At 35.0% G+C, this 15862-nt stretch overlaps 1 protein-coding gene and 1 long non-coding RNA gene across 2 annotated transcripts in view; one reads left to right on the forward strand and one right to left on the reverse strand.

The window, feature by feature from the left end:
• The window catches only part of RASA2 (RAS p21 protein activator 2), a 49397-nt gene extending 39432 nt beyond the window's left edge, over positions 1-9965 (reverse strand). The window contains exons 1-3 of the mRNA XM_070945378.1: positions 9850-9965; positions 6151-6268; positions 1528-1631 (exon numbers count right to left, since the gene is read on the reverse strand). Coding sequence (XP_070801479.1) covers positions 1528-1631; positions 6151-6268; positions 9850-9913 — 286 coding nt within the window. The 5' untranslated portion in view covers positions 9914-9965. The remainder of the gene's footprint in view (positions 1-1527; positions 1632-6150; positions 6269-9849) is intronic.
• Positions 9966-10178: 213 nt separating this feature from the next.
• On the forward strand, positions 10179-14459 carry LOC139318040 (uncharacterized). Its single transcript, XR_011600488.1, has 3 exons — positions 10179-10470; positions 10835-11648; positions 13000-14459. It is a non-coding gene; the product is annotated as an uncharacterized lncRNA (long non-coding RNA).
• Positions 14460-15862: the final 1403 nt, after the last annotated feature.

Consider the following 15862-nt stretch of genomic DNA (forward strand, 5'->3'; position numbering starts at 1 on the left):
TGTCCTTTGACAAAGGATTGACTTTCTGCCTCTGGCCCATTAAAGGGTGGGGGGCAGGAAGGTGGGAGCTGCTTTGTCTGTAAAATATGCTTCTCCATTTCTCATCCAGGTAGGGAAATATAATATTCTGCCTTTTTAATATTTCCCAAAATATTTCATTCTTCTAGGAAAGGGGTGGGTGCTAACCTCCTACAACTGTTTAAATTTGTGAACCGGCCAAATACTCTGTTCAAAGAAAATACGTTGTATGTGTGTATGTGTGTTTCTAATTATTGCTATTTATTGCTATTTGTTCTCTTTTATTCTTTAAAGTTTAACAATTCATTCTTTATCTTAATATCTTAATATTTGTTTGGGGTTGGCTTTCTTCTCTTTCATCTTTTTTATTGTACAGCAATCTTTCTCCTCAAACCTACCACCTCTGTCTTTTCTTTCTTACTTACTTTCTCTTCCCCCCTCTTCTTCTTCTCCCTACTTCCTCTTTCTTTCTCTTTCTCCTCCTCTCTTCCTCCTTCTCTTACCCTCACTCCTACTCTAATTTCCCTTCCTTCATCCCTCTCTATTGCTGTATCCTTTTATGCATATGGACTACTCAGAGGGCTGAAAAAGTTATTTTTGACTGGTCCTCGCACTTTTGACCAGTCCTCAAACTTACGACTGTCCTCACAATTTACGTATTTGCGCTATCTTGTCACCATGGTGAAGAGAAGCAGTTGTGAAATGAGTGACACGGTTGTTAAGAATGGTACAATGGGCATAAATGATGACCAGTCATAACTGCGAAGACCGGTCAAAAGTGCGAGGACCTGTCAGAAATCACTTTTTTCAGCCCTCTGGGTAGTCCTTTTGGGCACAGGGACTACTCAGAGGGCTGAAAAAGTTATTTTTGACTGGTCCTCGTGCTTTTGACCAGTCCTCGAATTTACGACTGTCCTCACATTTTACGTTTTTTGCCCTATCTTATACCATGTTGAAGAGAAGCAGTTGTGAAATGAGTGACATGGTTGTTAAGAATGCTGAGGATGCTGATAAATGTGAGGATGGTCATAAGTGTGAGGACCAGTCAAAAGTGCGAGGACCTGTCAGAAATGACTTTTTTCAGCCCTCTGAGTAGTCCCTATACATATAGCCATGGCCACCCGGTCACATGACCAGCTAGCCACGCCCACCCAGTCACATGACCTCCAAGCCACACCCACAAAATAAGCCACGCCCACAGAACCAGTAGTAAAAAAATTTAGAACCCACCCTTGGTTGGGGGTCACCACAACATGAGGAACTGTATTAAAGGGTCGCGGCATTAGGAAGGTTGAGAACCACTGTCCTAGAACATCCTATTTAGAAGACTGATGATAGTTCAAATAGCAAGTATTAATTTAGTCATTTGGGATAGAAAATCATCTGAACTTCACATTATGTAGAACAAATATTTTAAAGAATGAAATGCATGCCTTAATGATTAACAATTTCACATTTAATATAACAAAACAACCCATTAGTATTAATACGTCAATTGTTATTTCTTACCTATACGCAGGTCCCTCTGTAGAACATTTTTGTCATAAATATAGAATGATAAATACTGGAATATTCTTGGTATTTCAAAGTAAAACTCTTCTCCAAAAAATGGACTGTGAAAACAAATCAGCAAACTACCTGATTATTTTGCAACTTGTCTGCTTTATATTTGTAAGTTACAAATTTTAATAAAGGGATTCTCCTTCTGAACATAAAAGAATTATTCTGCTAATTTTAGCATAGTCTTCCTAATTAACATTAGGATACATATTTTATTAAACAATAAATTACTCCTAAGAACCTTTCACTGTACTTGAAAATGCCATTCTCTATATAAAAACTCCAGAAACTTTTTGGAAACTGTCCACTATCAAGTTTTTATCTGTTTCCAGAATGTCTTAAGAATAGTGGCTATCCTTGATTTGTAAGGTAGATTGTTCCTCAGGAGAGTATAAGGAACAAACAGAAAAAATAAAATCTTAATGCAGGAAAGCAAGTGTGATTCAGTAGACCCTACTGTAATTTGGTGAGATGAACCTCGCGCAACTTACTGAAATAGAATAGGCCAGAAAAAAAATGGGAGAAGGAACATTTTATGTGAAGGAAGTCCATATGTATAGGCATCCAAGAATCTGAGCACAAAGGTCTAATTTAAAGAGATTGTCTAAGAACACAGAGAAGGATAAACAGCAAAAAATATTATCTTGCTGACATGATACTGATTGAGCCAGGTCAGGTAGAAGATAGGGATAATGCTGTTCCAAGCTAGAATTCAGAACCTTCTAGAATTCAGAGGCATTAATAATGGAGACTTAAAATACCCACATTTCCACTGGAAAATCAACTTAGCTAATATTGCAAAGTCACAAAAATTCCTCTGTGGTCTTGCTTATGGCTTTTCCAGAAAGCTGAAAAAATATGAGAGGACTGGATGTTACAATATGATCTAATCAATAAGGAGGTTTTCACTGAAGAGCTAAAAGCACTAGAAATCTTGGGAGGAAATTACCATATTATTGTGAATTTAAGATACTAGAATGGGAGTGTTAAATCTCATGCAGTCAGTGAGGGACAACATGATCACAAATCAGATTGTTTTCTAAACAAACAACAGAGCTTTTCCCTTCCCCAAACTGGGGCTAAGTAATCCTTGGAAGGCATGCAAAAGAATAAAATGCAAAAACGTCTGAAATCTATGAAAAGTGTTTGCAGTTGAAACACTGTCATCGCTGGAATTCTGTCATTATGGCTTTGTATTTTTTCCAAACGAAAAATCACTTTTCAGGAATGCTTGGATTTGAATTTGCCTAATTGGTTCCAGTCCTGCCTTGCTAGCAGTAGTCCAACATACAGAAAGAAAAAAAAAAAAAACTGGAGATGGTTGTGCATACACATTAGATTTTAGGAGAGCAAATTTTAAGAAGTTTTGAAAAAAATGCTGGGTAGGTCATCTTGGACAGAAATCCTTGGGCCAAAGGAGATAGAAGAGGGTTGACAACTTCTCAAAAGCAAGGAACTTGTGGTGGACTGTAGTCTGGATTCCCGGGAGGAAAGGACTGCTTTCCAGAATGCAAAGAGACAATGGAGCTTGAAGTTTGGTCTGTAGGAATGAACTTTAAATGGTTGCTCCCTAGCAGTACACAGAATATATATATAGTATATACAGTTATGCAGATAGTCACTTTAGTTTGCAAGATTCTGTCTATAAGAACACTAAAGAAAACTATAGATGTAATTCTACATGTGTTCTTGGTTCTTGGCTTGACAGTACACTCACCCTCTATTTCAATGAAAATTTAAAAAAAAAGTCACAGAAAAAATGTTGTGAAAGTATAAACAGCTTTCAGCTAAATCAGGGGTCAGCAACCTGCGGCTCTGGAGCCACATGTGGCTCTTTCACCCCTCTGCTGCGGCTCCCTGTCACTCAAAATATGCGTCGCAACTGCCAATGTGCGACACCTGCCGGCACACGATTTATTGAGCTTTTCAACCTCCGGTAGGCCAACCATGAATAAATCCATGAAAAGAAAAGTTTCAGAAGAAAACAAAATGTTTCATTCAACTACTTATGCTAGTTTTGTGGCTGCTCAAGAAATAGTCAGGCACAGGAAGGGTTTTGTGGCTCCCGGTGTTTTCTTTTCTGTGGGAAACAGGTCTAAATGGCTCTTTGAGTGTTTAAGGTTGCAGACCCCTGAGCTAAACTAAGAATCAAAAGGATTATTTAGGAAAATGAGAATAGATACAATCACCAAGGAAACATACCAGCAAATAGCCAATAATTTTAGAAAGAATATTGTAATAGGATAAGGAACAAAAGAATTTTGAGGAACAAAAAGCCTTTTTAAATGACATCAGAAGTCAGAGGAGGAAGGAGGTATGAAGATGATTATAGGATGGAAACAGGGATGGGTAGAGGGCAAAATTTTTCAACCTTGCTTTTTTCTCATCTCCAAAGGGAAACCTCTTCAGATGGATGTAAGCAGAACTGTAATAAGAAAGGAGTTGCAATCCAAGATAATTAGTCATCAGTTATCAGTTAAATTTTAAATCAATTACATCCTAAAATCTTGAAGGAACACATAACAGATTTTTTTTTCCAAAATCCTTTTATGTTTGAGAAATCATGGATGGATGTTGGTACAGAAGGACTGAAGAAGGGGAAATGTTATGTGTGTAATTATAGATGGGTCAGCAGTCAATTTTTGAGCAAACGTATTGTTTGGCAGGAGCTAGCATGGATTATTAAGAACTGGTAACGTCCAACCAAACTGTTATCCTTTTTAATAAATTGACCGGTTTGAGTATGTTGAATATAGTGTAACTTATAACTGAATATAGTGTAAAGAAAGCATTTGACAAAGTCTATGAAATCCCAGAAGAGAAGATGAGAAGACAAGTTGGACTGTGCTACTTCAGATGGATGGATACAAAACTTGTTGAACAACTCTACTTATTAAGTGCAGCTTTATGTCAAGCTGGAAAGAGGTAGTGATTGGCGTAATTGGTGATTTTATTGTAAGCTACATAGAATCATTATTATGTCCCACTATAATAATTCTTTTTATAATTATAATTTATAATTATAATAATTCTTTGGTCAACTCAAAGAAGCAAACATACCTAATACTTCTGCCTATTTACCCCAGAGGAACAGTCCTGAAAGGTGGGTTGGGTTGAGAAAGAGTGATTGGTCTCAATCACCCAGGCAGCTTTCATGCCTGAGAGAGACCTAGAACTCCAGACTCCTTATTTCTAGGTCAGCATATTAACTACTATGCCAAACTAGCTTTATGCAAGATAAGATGGCTATATAAACTGAAAAATAAATCAGAGCTCCATTCTAAACCCTGTACTATATAATGCATTTTTATTTGATTGATGAGTGGTTAGATAATATGATCTAATTTACATATGATAAAGATCAGGGGGATAATAAACACTGTATAGGACAGTCAAAATTCAGGAGGAATCTGACAGTTGGAACTACTGACTGAAAGCAACTAGACCACACATTAAGAAAGACAAATATAATGTCCTTTATTTACATAGGAAACATTAAATGCATAAGTGTAGAGTGGGCAAGATCATACTGGGCAATAGAATATGCAAAAAGGATCTGAGTGTCTTATTGGGTCAGTAGGCTAAATTGACCAACTGTGTGAGGAAGAAGATTATACTGGCTAACAAAGTTTTATCCAAGTTTTGCTTCCTGAAGCGATTATGATAGACCCCTTCAAACTGAACCCAAATATAATTTCAGAATTAGTGCAGTACATAGGAATCTTGATAAATATGAAATTAACTCTTAATGATTCTTTTTTAATTGCATGTTTCTGATATCAAGCCAAAAGTGTTTTGCTGATTTTTGTTTGTACTCAGAGTCCAATGCATCTTGCTGTAGTATCCAGCAATAGTCCGCCAGCATTGATTGATTCAGTTTCTCTGATACTGTTTTTCCATTATGGCAATATTCTAGTTAGAGATGCTGAATATGTTTAGTATGAAGTAGAGATGCCTGTGGGAAGATAGGACAGCTGTTCTCAAATAACTGAAGCCTTGTTCTGTGCTGCACTAGTGGGCAAGATAAGAAATTATGTTTTTAAATTACAAAGAAGCAAGACTTCAATTGGACATCAAGAAAAAAACATTTACATTAACAGATGTTTAGCAATGGAACAGGCTTGCCGTAGGAAGTGGTTGACTCTTTTACTAGAATTATTAAATTGAGGCTTGATTGTCATCTTCCAGAGATGTGGACTAAGGAAGCTAGATGAGATTATTCTAACTCAAGGCTTCCTTCCAATCCATGATTTACTTCTAGAGTCTACCAAGCCAACTCTGATGACTTTATGGTCCAGGAAGAAATTGAGTTGTCCAAGACTGTTCCTGGACCAACAAATTTTGCACATTTCTATTCCTTCTGTATCCTCAGTTCCAATTAATAGAAACATAATACAATGCTCTGATGAACATCTACTACACTAAGTGATATATTTAGACAATCAACAATATATTAATACTATAGATAAATATAATGAAAAAAATATCCCTTCAATTTTCTAACTTAACTAAGGTTTGCTTTCTAACTAAGGCTTAGTTTTAGTAAAACTGACAGTATGATTAGAAGCTTACCTTAAAGATTTTTCTACCACTTGAGTACGAAACACCTCTTCTTGATCCAAATTGATTGTACAAAAGCAGTCTCTCATTTTATTTGGTCCTGAATATGGCACTAAGTTTTTGGCTTGACCTAATGACAAAATGAAATATTTTTAATTCTGTGTAGAAGAAAATCATGGTACAATCAATTTACAAATGAAATGTTGAGATGCCTTTATTCTCATCAAGTTAAAAAAAATAACAGCACACTGAAAATAGCCAGTAAACATTATTATTGTATGTATTGCTATAAATTAGTCTACCACAATTTTGGAGTTCTTGTGGTGAAACACAATTTCCATAAATCTCAGCCTGTAGGATTAGGAAACACATATAAGAAAGTCACAAGATTGAGAAAAATGCAATCACATTATAGAACTCCATTTAATTTAGCCTACTATACATCATATTTTAATCTCATCCAAATCTCGCCTAATTTTCATTCATACTTCAACTATTTTGAGAAGCAAACCTCTCAGAAATCTACTTCAAGGACAAGTGTACAGCCCTTATTAAGACATCTACAAGTAAGGTAACCCTAGTTTATTAGAGGTATTTAAGAAACTTAACCTATTATCTCAATAATCTTATTATCTAAAAAAATTACAAAGACATTATACAAATACTAGGGATTTGTAGCGATCTGAACTCAACTTGGAAAAAAAAATAAATGAACATGCAGGTGAATTAAGCAAATCATTTAAAAATGCTTCTTTTTGGGTTTGTGTGGCGAGAAAAAGGCACGTTTGATAGTGAAGGCATCATATCTCATTTCTCCCTTCAAATCTAGATTGTTACACAACACTAACAAATATTAAATGAAGATAAAACAGAAAAAGAATACCTTTTAAAAAAAATAATCATATTATTAGCATGCAAAGCATGTTGAAGTATAAATTCTTTGGTTATCCAATGTCAGACATGTATAAATATATTCCAAAGCCCAAAAACATACATATACATATATGAAATTAAATACTTCATTTGTTTTTATTAAATACATAAGCAGAGTGAAATGCAATAGTTCTAAAAAATGGTTTGTAAGAATTGGGATATGCTTTAATCTTATTCTTATTCCTTAAAACTAAATCTAGAATCTCAATGAAAAGCTGATACAGCACAAATTTTGATTGGGATAAAAGTAAAATCAAATACCATTGGCTAACCTGTATTTTGAAAGTGTAATATACACTGTAAATAGTAAAATGTTGAAAGCAGGCATGGTTTTAAACCAAATCTAGAACAGAAGACTATATTGCAAAATACATTTTCATTGAAAATATTTTTCTTGCAATTATTTCAAATGCATGAGAAAGGAAATGGGTTACATTTGACTTACATGAAAGTACTTCAGTTCCTCCCATTTCAACAAAACCACTACATCCTGTTTGTTCCTGTTACCCTAAAATTGACTCATAACATATCACTTTTCTATTCCTTATATCTCAGACTATAATTTATATTTTCTATCTTCAAGATATCCCTTCGCCAGCAACATTAACTTTCAATCCATTTTGATAGTGTTATATCATGTTTAATAATAATAATAAATATAACATTCTCCTCCCATACTGTGGTCATTTATAAAATTTCCCGATAAACTACATAAAAAGGTTTCTTGTCAAACAAGTCTCTTTTATCCAGAAGAACAATTTTTTGGAAATTAAAATCTATAAATGCTAACATTTTCATTAAAATGTCATGGTTACAGTTATAACTATTTAACATATTAAAATTATAATCAATACAAATGAATTTCCTAAACAAATATCCTGTTATCTACCTATCAAACATAGGTATGCAATTCAATTTATTTTTCAGAATAAATTTCAGGCTAAGGGTAAGATGTTAGAGAAGCTCATTGTTATGAATTGGTAAAAATCATTAGTCGAATCCTTTTCGACTATTGCACAGGCATTTAATTGGTCTCATTCCTTAACCGCAGAGATCTTTCTTGATAGGCACAGAAAGAATATTTGCATGAATTTGTATTCTTTTCTCAAAGATTAAAAATATCTAAAAATTGGAGTGAAAACAGGAAAAGTGATACTTCTATTCCAAGCTATAAATTAAATTTGGAATGCGGAAGTAAAAATCCGATTTCTACAAAAGTTTCAGAAGATACATTTTGAACTATGATAATTAATTTATTAAGGACAATGTTGAACAATAACCCAAAGGTTATTGTTCAACATGTAATTGTACTGTAGATGTCATATACCAGTATGTCATTTTCAAATTTTGATATGCACTGATGTTTTTCATTTATAGTTGTTCTAATAATTTCTAAGACATGGAGCTGCATTTCTATATATCTGTACATAAAGTTTCTTACACATAAAAATACGATTTAAACACTATTGTAGTGATGACTACATCCATTCAATCAGATGTACACCATTTACCAAATACATAGACTTATCAATGGTAAGCTCAATTTAAATCAGTAGTTTCTCTTGGCATTTAATGTGTGATCAAGGATATCTCATTATACTACTAGAAACGCAGTTGGTTTGCAAGACTAGTTATAGCTTTACATCACATTCACTCTTTCATTTTTCTATCACATCCAGTTGTAATCTATTATCAAGATCAGGTGATAGCAATGGCATTAATATGTGGACTATAGGTGTCAAATATTGTTTTGACATGATACAACCTAGAGTGTTAATGTTATATAGGATGTGTTAGTAAGTATTCTTTGGTATGTTACTTTTAAGCCTTAAATGTTATTTTTAAATCTGTCAAAATACAACTTGTTGTTCAATAATCTTAACATAATTAACCCCTTGGAAACTTAATTATGAAGAGAAATGTCAAGGATTTGTCATATAAGCCTACCTTCCTGTAAAGCCAAATTAAACTTCACCTAAAACATTAAGTGTTACTACACAGAAGTTTCCACATAAAAAGTCAGAATTGGGAAACAACTATTAAATGTAACATGTAATAAAAGCTTTCAAGTAACAGAGTTAGCTTCAGGCAAGAGAAAAAGTGGACTGCCTTGCTTAACTTCTGCATCCCTTTTACCAAATAGCTAGTCGTTCCAAAACTTACATAAATATCCCATTTACTTCACAATGCCAGCTTTTCCCACCCTGATGCTCTCTGATCCTAATGGATTACAAGCCTCCCAGTTCCCAGAAAAAAAGTAATGTTATACCCACACATCATCTATCCCTGTGCAAAAAAAATATCTTCCTTTTGGAAGTCCCTTCTATTTTTACTTCAACTCTCAACCTTCAGTCAGTGCTCTCTCTTTTTGATAGGGGTGCGTGTATTGATTTCTCTCACGACATTTTTGCAACCCATCAAAACCAGAAGGGACAACAAGAAGTAAATTAATCACAATTCCTGCCCTTCCACCCCAACTGCTTGTAGCTTTTCGCCACGAGACGGACTAATCTACTCCTACACACAGGCACACACCCGCCGACAGCACCCGGGGAAGCAGCAGGGGTTGGAGGGCTGGGGCGGATGAGTCAGTGAGGCCGCTCCAAGGCACAGGCACTTCCTTCCGGCTCTGCAGTCTTGTCTCCGACCTCCGCCCTCACGCGCACTTCCCTCTCCCTCTTTCCGCCTCTCTCTCTGGTCACCGACTTGTACATACATACATACATAGATACACACAGAGAAGCGGGTGCGGATAGTCGACCCCTCCCAGAGACTCACAAATCTTTCCGCGGAGAGTCTGCAGCACTCGCACCTCTTCGTCGGCCCCCTCGCCAGCAGCCATAGCCGGGGGCCACCGCCACGCGGCCGAGAGAAAAGGCCAAACGGCTTCCGCACGCGCCCCGACGCTCTCGGACTGTGTACAAAACCGCGTAGACCTACCCCGTCGCGGTACTGACGGGCAGAGCCCTTAACCACTGCGGCCACGCCCACCGCTCTCGGGCTCTTCTCTTCTGTCATTGGTTGGAAGCTCGAGGGCGGGTGGCAGAGCACGGCCGTCGCGCGCGCATGCGTACTCTTTCGGCTTTCCTTTCCCCGGCGAAGTTTAGCGGCTGGGCTCGGGGGTTATCAGGGTGATGCATCGCCCCCCCCCCACTGCCCTTTGGAGAAGGCAACTGCCTTATCTTTTCCGTTAGACGTGACTAAGAGAAAGTCAGGGCGGCCGGAACTGTCAGACGTTACTCAATCTGATGCGGGCCCAGCGTCAGAGCCAGATCTAAACCGCAGTATAGAATCGGTGCTTTCTGCATATCAAAACAAGTGTTGATTTGGAAAATGGAAGCAGTTTTGAAGAAACTGGGAGTGGGGAGCGGCTCTTTCGGCAAAGGCTGGTACATACCGGTATGACGAAGGAAGGTTATAAAAACGCATGAGGCTCTTAATTGGGCATTTCTATATTAGTGATGGGTCGTTTCGAATCAGTCTTGACTTATGGCGACTGCCTGGAAAAGTCCCTGCGTTTACTTGGCAGGACTTCGGAAGTGGTTTGCCATTGTCTGCTTTCTAAGGCTGAGAGAGAGTGACCGGCCCATAGTCATCCTGCTGGTTTCAAGCCTGAGTTGGGATTAGAACTCACAGCCTCCCAGGGTCCAGCCTGCTACCTTAATCACTATAACAAATTAGCTGCCTAAATCCAAACTGCCTGTCCCCAGTCGGAGAAATATACAGGCTGTTTGCTGAACTGTATCCTATATTTCCTTTACAGGTCCTTCCAATTGGCTGATTCTGGAAGGAAGGAAGCCAGCCAAGATGTTTCTGGAGACTGTTGTGAAATAATGTTGAAATAAGGAGGAAGATATTATTTTAACACTTGTACATCTGAAGATGAGGTCAGCCTAGCTCATTCCTGGATTAGAAATGAGATGAAGGTGGCATCATGGAGACAGCAAAAAGTTATTTGCCAGACCCGTCTGTGCTGTGATTAGGTGCCAGGGAGGAAAAGTGCTGTTGATTGGATTATAAAAAAAAAAAAAAAACCTCTCACACTAACTGCCTGCATTCAGACTCAAATTATCCTACTTTGGGTACATTATGGGTTTTTCAAGAAAGAAAGAATTAAGGATTTTCTTTAAAATATCTTAAATGAGCAAACATCTAGCTGTACATTTATTTAGTTGTATTTAAATTTATCATGTAACTAATTAAATGTTACAATTATAGTTGTAGCAACATTGTTGATTTTTCTGGTTACCAAAGATTTTTGAGTGGCATCTAAATTATAATCCAAATAATGTATATTTTTTAAAGTTTGAAAATTTGGGACCACCATCAGCAAGATGGATCAACTCAGTAACATTGGCAATGAGCATATCATTGGAAAACCTGAAAGAACAGGTTAGAGACTGATCATGGAGAAAATCTTGATGGGACATAAGCCACCATGCCTGGACTGGAAATATTCGTAGGACCAACCAGATTATGCCTATGAATTAACTGTTTAAATAATTCTTTGTGGCCATCTTGTGGATGCACTGAAATTTGCAGGACAGATATGATAAATGTACTTTATAGATACGGAGGTAAAATACAAAATTTGCTCTATGGAAAGTGACATTGCTTTATTAAAGATTCCTCAAACTAGTAACTCAACTGCACTAAGCCATGGTTGGCTTAATTATGGTTTATTGAAGAAATGGTTGAATTTACATAGCAAAAGGTATATAAAGTATACTTATAAGCTATAAGTATAGCTTATAAACCACAATGGCTTCTGATTTAGCTATTAGGTTGACTAAAATCCACTTTTAATTATAAGAGTTAGCACAATTGTTGGCACTAAAATGGGCTTTTGAATGAAAATTCCTTTTTAGAAAGAACAGTTAATGCTACTATAATTATATTTTTCCTTCCTTTGTCCTTGATTTCTAGCAATGATTAATAACATAGAATAGAACAGCTTTCTACATTCCTATAGATCATATTTCAGACAAATCTATTCAGGACAAAGTAATAAAGAAATCTGAAGCTGAAGAAAATGCTTTTCAGTATATTCAATAAGATTTTTTTTCTTTCAGTAATGTACTATCACAATTAACAAAAATGCATTTAGAATGTTAGAAAAAAACTCTTTTAGGTATCAGTAAGGTCTGACCTGTACTAAATTTTCTTTAGTATAATTTCACATGCAGTTATATCACCTAAAATATATGTGGAGTGAAAAGAAACAGCAGCAGCAAAATCTACAGGGCTACTTTCACATATAACATAGTTTGCCATAATGTGGTTTGCTTTTGGCTTCATAACTAATAATCTATAGCTTATTGTGTTGTGCTAGATATATATTGCTTGTTTAATTTCTAACTTAGCCTCGTGTCATTTCCATTCATCTTTTACTAATTTGTACCCAGAGATCCAGAAAGAGGCTGAAAGTTACAAGATATATGTTGCTTGCTTTGAATGAGTTTCAGTTTAATACTGTGTGATCTTTTTTAATGATGTTTTTTTGAAAATATATTTTTAGCAAGAAGGAGTAGGTGGATGTAAAAACAGAAGGGTTTAGAACACTGAGTGCAGATGGATATGTAACTTTTGGATGTAACTCACTGTAGAAAAGGAACATTAATAATAACAGCAGAAACTTTTAATAGGATATAACTGAAGAAAGTGGATTATTGAAGTAATGCCAGCCAATTTTGGTATCAGTTACTAATCAGTATTTCCTAGAATTTATTCTAATTAGCAATACTTAAAGGCCATCTTAAGCATTCATATCCTATGCTACAAAACATGCAGTATAGTTTCCATCTGTTTTAAGACACATACTAACATATACTTTAACATGCTAATCTTGAACTTGGGAAGCTGGACCGTAGTGACTGGTCATATGAAAAGTATTAATGCTAAATAAGATTTCTTTTTGTTCATGTTTAGATCACAGAAGAGGATTTACATACATCAAGATTCAAAATTTATAGTTTGTTCAAATGTTCTTAGACTAAACTTCTTTCATTCCTGGCATTTAAAATTGATTTTGAATCAGAGTTGGTTTCAGAAAAAATAAGTGATTTATATTATGTAAGAGTACAAGAGTTAACCAACGTGTAAATAACCTGTTTCTTATTTTGGTATGCAATGTTCCTGTCATACTACTTATAGAGCAAGAGTTGTGAGACAAGTAAATAGCCCTGGTGGGAGAGCAACTAAAGCCCAAGAACAAGGACAATTACTCCAAAAGAGAAATAGGCTGCTAATTGTTTTAGCAATTGGCATCCTAGAACTGAACTCCTGAAGCTCTGCCATGGAAGCAGATTTCATTCCTGATGGTTCCTTATTGTGTTGAGTCATGAGGAGGAGCTCTCCATATTGAACTATAATAATTTTTAAAAGTTAAAAAAAATAGGCGCTCTCTATATTGAATTCCACATTATGGCAGTGGAGGATCTCAGAAAGGTTTCAAGGAATAACTTCTTGTTGTAACCCAAGGAGTTCCTAGTATGGTAGTGACACAGTACAGATTGCACACACACACGGAATAAAATACATACTGTTTACAGTATGGGCAGAGGCATTAAGCTAAGCCATAGTGCAGTCTGTTTGTTGGATTTGGGCATGTATTGACTAAATCCAATCATGGTGGTTTGTAAAGTATGGTCTGTGGCGTAAGTTCCCAGAGATGCCAATGTATTTAGTACTTAGTTTCATAATCCTTGGTTCCCACCAGTCTTCACATCCACCTGTTGTTTTTTTTTGTTTTTTTAGATTATGTTTTTGCAAAAGAGTGATCATTTAACTTTCTTCTAAGATTGACATGTAAGTTGTATGGTCAATTTGCATTGTGGGTGATTTTCACATATGCTGGTATATCAAGCTTTCATAAAATCTGAAACATTGAATGACTATACTTTTGATTTTCTGATGTTTTAGGATGAATTTTGAGTAAGCTTTATCAACCAACTGCTGTCAAAATAATTTAGCACAATTATGTAATCATTGCATGACAACCATTGTATGCTTTATATGATAGATAAATTGCGGAAGGAAGGAAGGAAGAGACAATACAGAATGAATGAAAGAATTTGGCTAATTTGATGAAGTCATTCATTATTATAATATTTTGTTGAGGGAAAAAAGTTTGATTCTCTTAGTAGTTGTGAATGCCAGTTTTTAATAGTTCTATTAAAACAAAATGCATATGCCATTATGTATTAACATTGTCCTTAACAATTAAATTTGCTTTAATTCTATGTTTGTTGTAATACTTGTCCATTAGGCTGATTAATAAAATTCCAATAATGAATTATAAACATAATATTGTCATATTAAAATTGGTTTCTATAAACTGTAGTGAACAAGCAAATTACAAAGTTAGCATGTTTTTATCAAAATATACAAAGCCCTCAAATGTAACAGAAGCTATTATTTTCCATATGAATTAAACAGTTATAGAAAATATTTGTACAATTATCACTACATACAAATCTTAACCAACGTTGGCTTTGGTCTAGAATTATTGAGATAATATTGTTTTACAAAGTCTCATAAAGTACTTATTTTAAACAGCTCATAGTAATTATAATTTTGTAAGTGATAGATTTTCACATCAAAAATGTTTTATATATATAGTTAGATCTTTTTCAGTGCTTATATTATGAGGGATACGTTCTATTTAGTTACGTGCAAAATGACATCAGACAAATTAAGAATAAATATGTTATCATCACAATTTCTGTTATATAACGTGGAAATGTGAGCATAAAAGGCCAAAATTAGATGTACCAAATAGAATACTCTTTAAATGATACTTTTTCTATAATAAAATGTGTGCAGTTTTCTACATTCTCAAACTCTTAAAAATTTGAATATGTTTTACAGAGAAAACGTAATTAAAGGACCACTATTTAGACGATTTTAGATGATGTAGACCACATTTTAGTCCAAACATTCTCCAAAATAACGGACCAGTCAACTGTATTCAAAATAGTCTGAATGAAAAAAAGTTATATCAGTTTTTCATCAGTTGTGACAATTTATATAATTTGTCTTGTATTTTATGCAAAATTATATTATGTAATTTATGTCATTTGCATAATATATAATATGCAAATTGTATAAGTTGCTGTGAATAATTAATTTGTGATTTAATGGACACAGTATTGGGCATCCATGCCCTCTGGTTGGTACATTAAATTGGAGTTTCACTCTTAATTTTCATTGATTCCATGTTCTCTTTCTTTTAGTCACCAACATGCCTAATAAAGTAACTCATTCAGAATAGTTTTCTTTAAACTTTGCTTTTTTCCCCATATCAGTTTGATTATATGTTTCTTCTTTTAATATATGTTGATTGTTTAGCTTGATCAACACAAATAAACATAGTTGATCGATAAAGCCTGGATATATTTTTATTTGAAGAATGATAATTTCAAATTAAAAAAAAAACCCATCCCGCTCAAAAAAAGAAAAAAAAGAAAGAGAGAGAGAAGGAAAACAAACAATAACTAAAACCCTTTCAAGTATATTTGATCACTAGGTAGTGATGCATTTTTACAACAGTCCTAATTTTTAACAGTAAAATCAGTATACTATGATTGGTCACATTATTATTATTGAATATATTAGGAGAGAGAGAGGGTGCCCAGTGCAGACTCTGCCCATTAAGTATGCAAAAAGAAAATATGAAGTAATATTGAAAACCCACATTAAATTATTCAGGTAGACAGTTCTATACATCCTTGAGGTTAGGATTGGAGTGTCTAAATTCTATGGTACATTATACAAACTAGCTGGATGACTA

Source organism: Pituophis catenifer, unplaced genomic scaffold (assembly GCF_029215685.1).
Source record: "Pituophis catenifer annectens isolate HBS135680 unplaced genomic scaffold, rPitCat1.0.hap2 SCAF_6, whole genome shotgun sequence".
NCBI lineage: Eukaryota > Metazoa > Chordata > Lepidosauria > Squamata > Colubridae > Pituophis > Pituophis catenifer.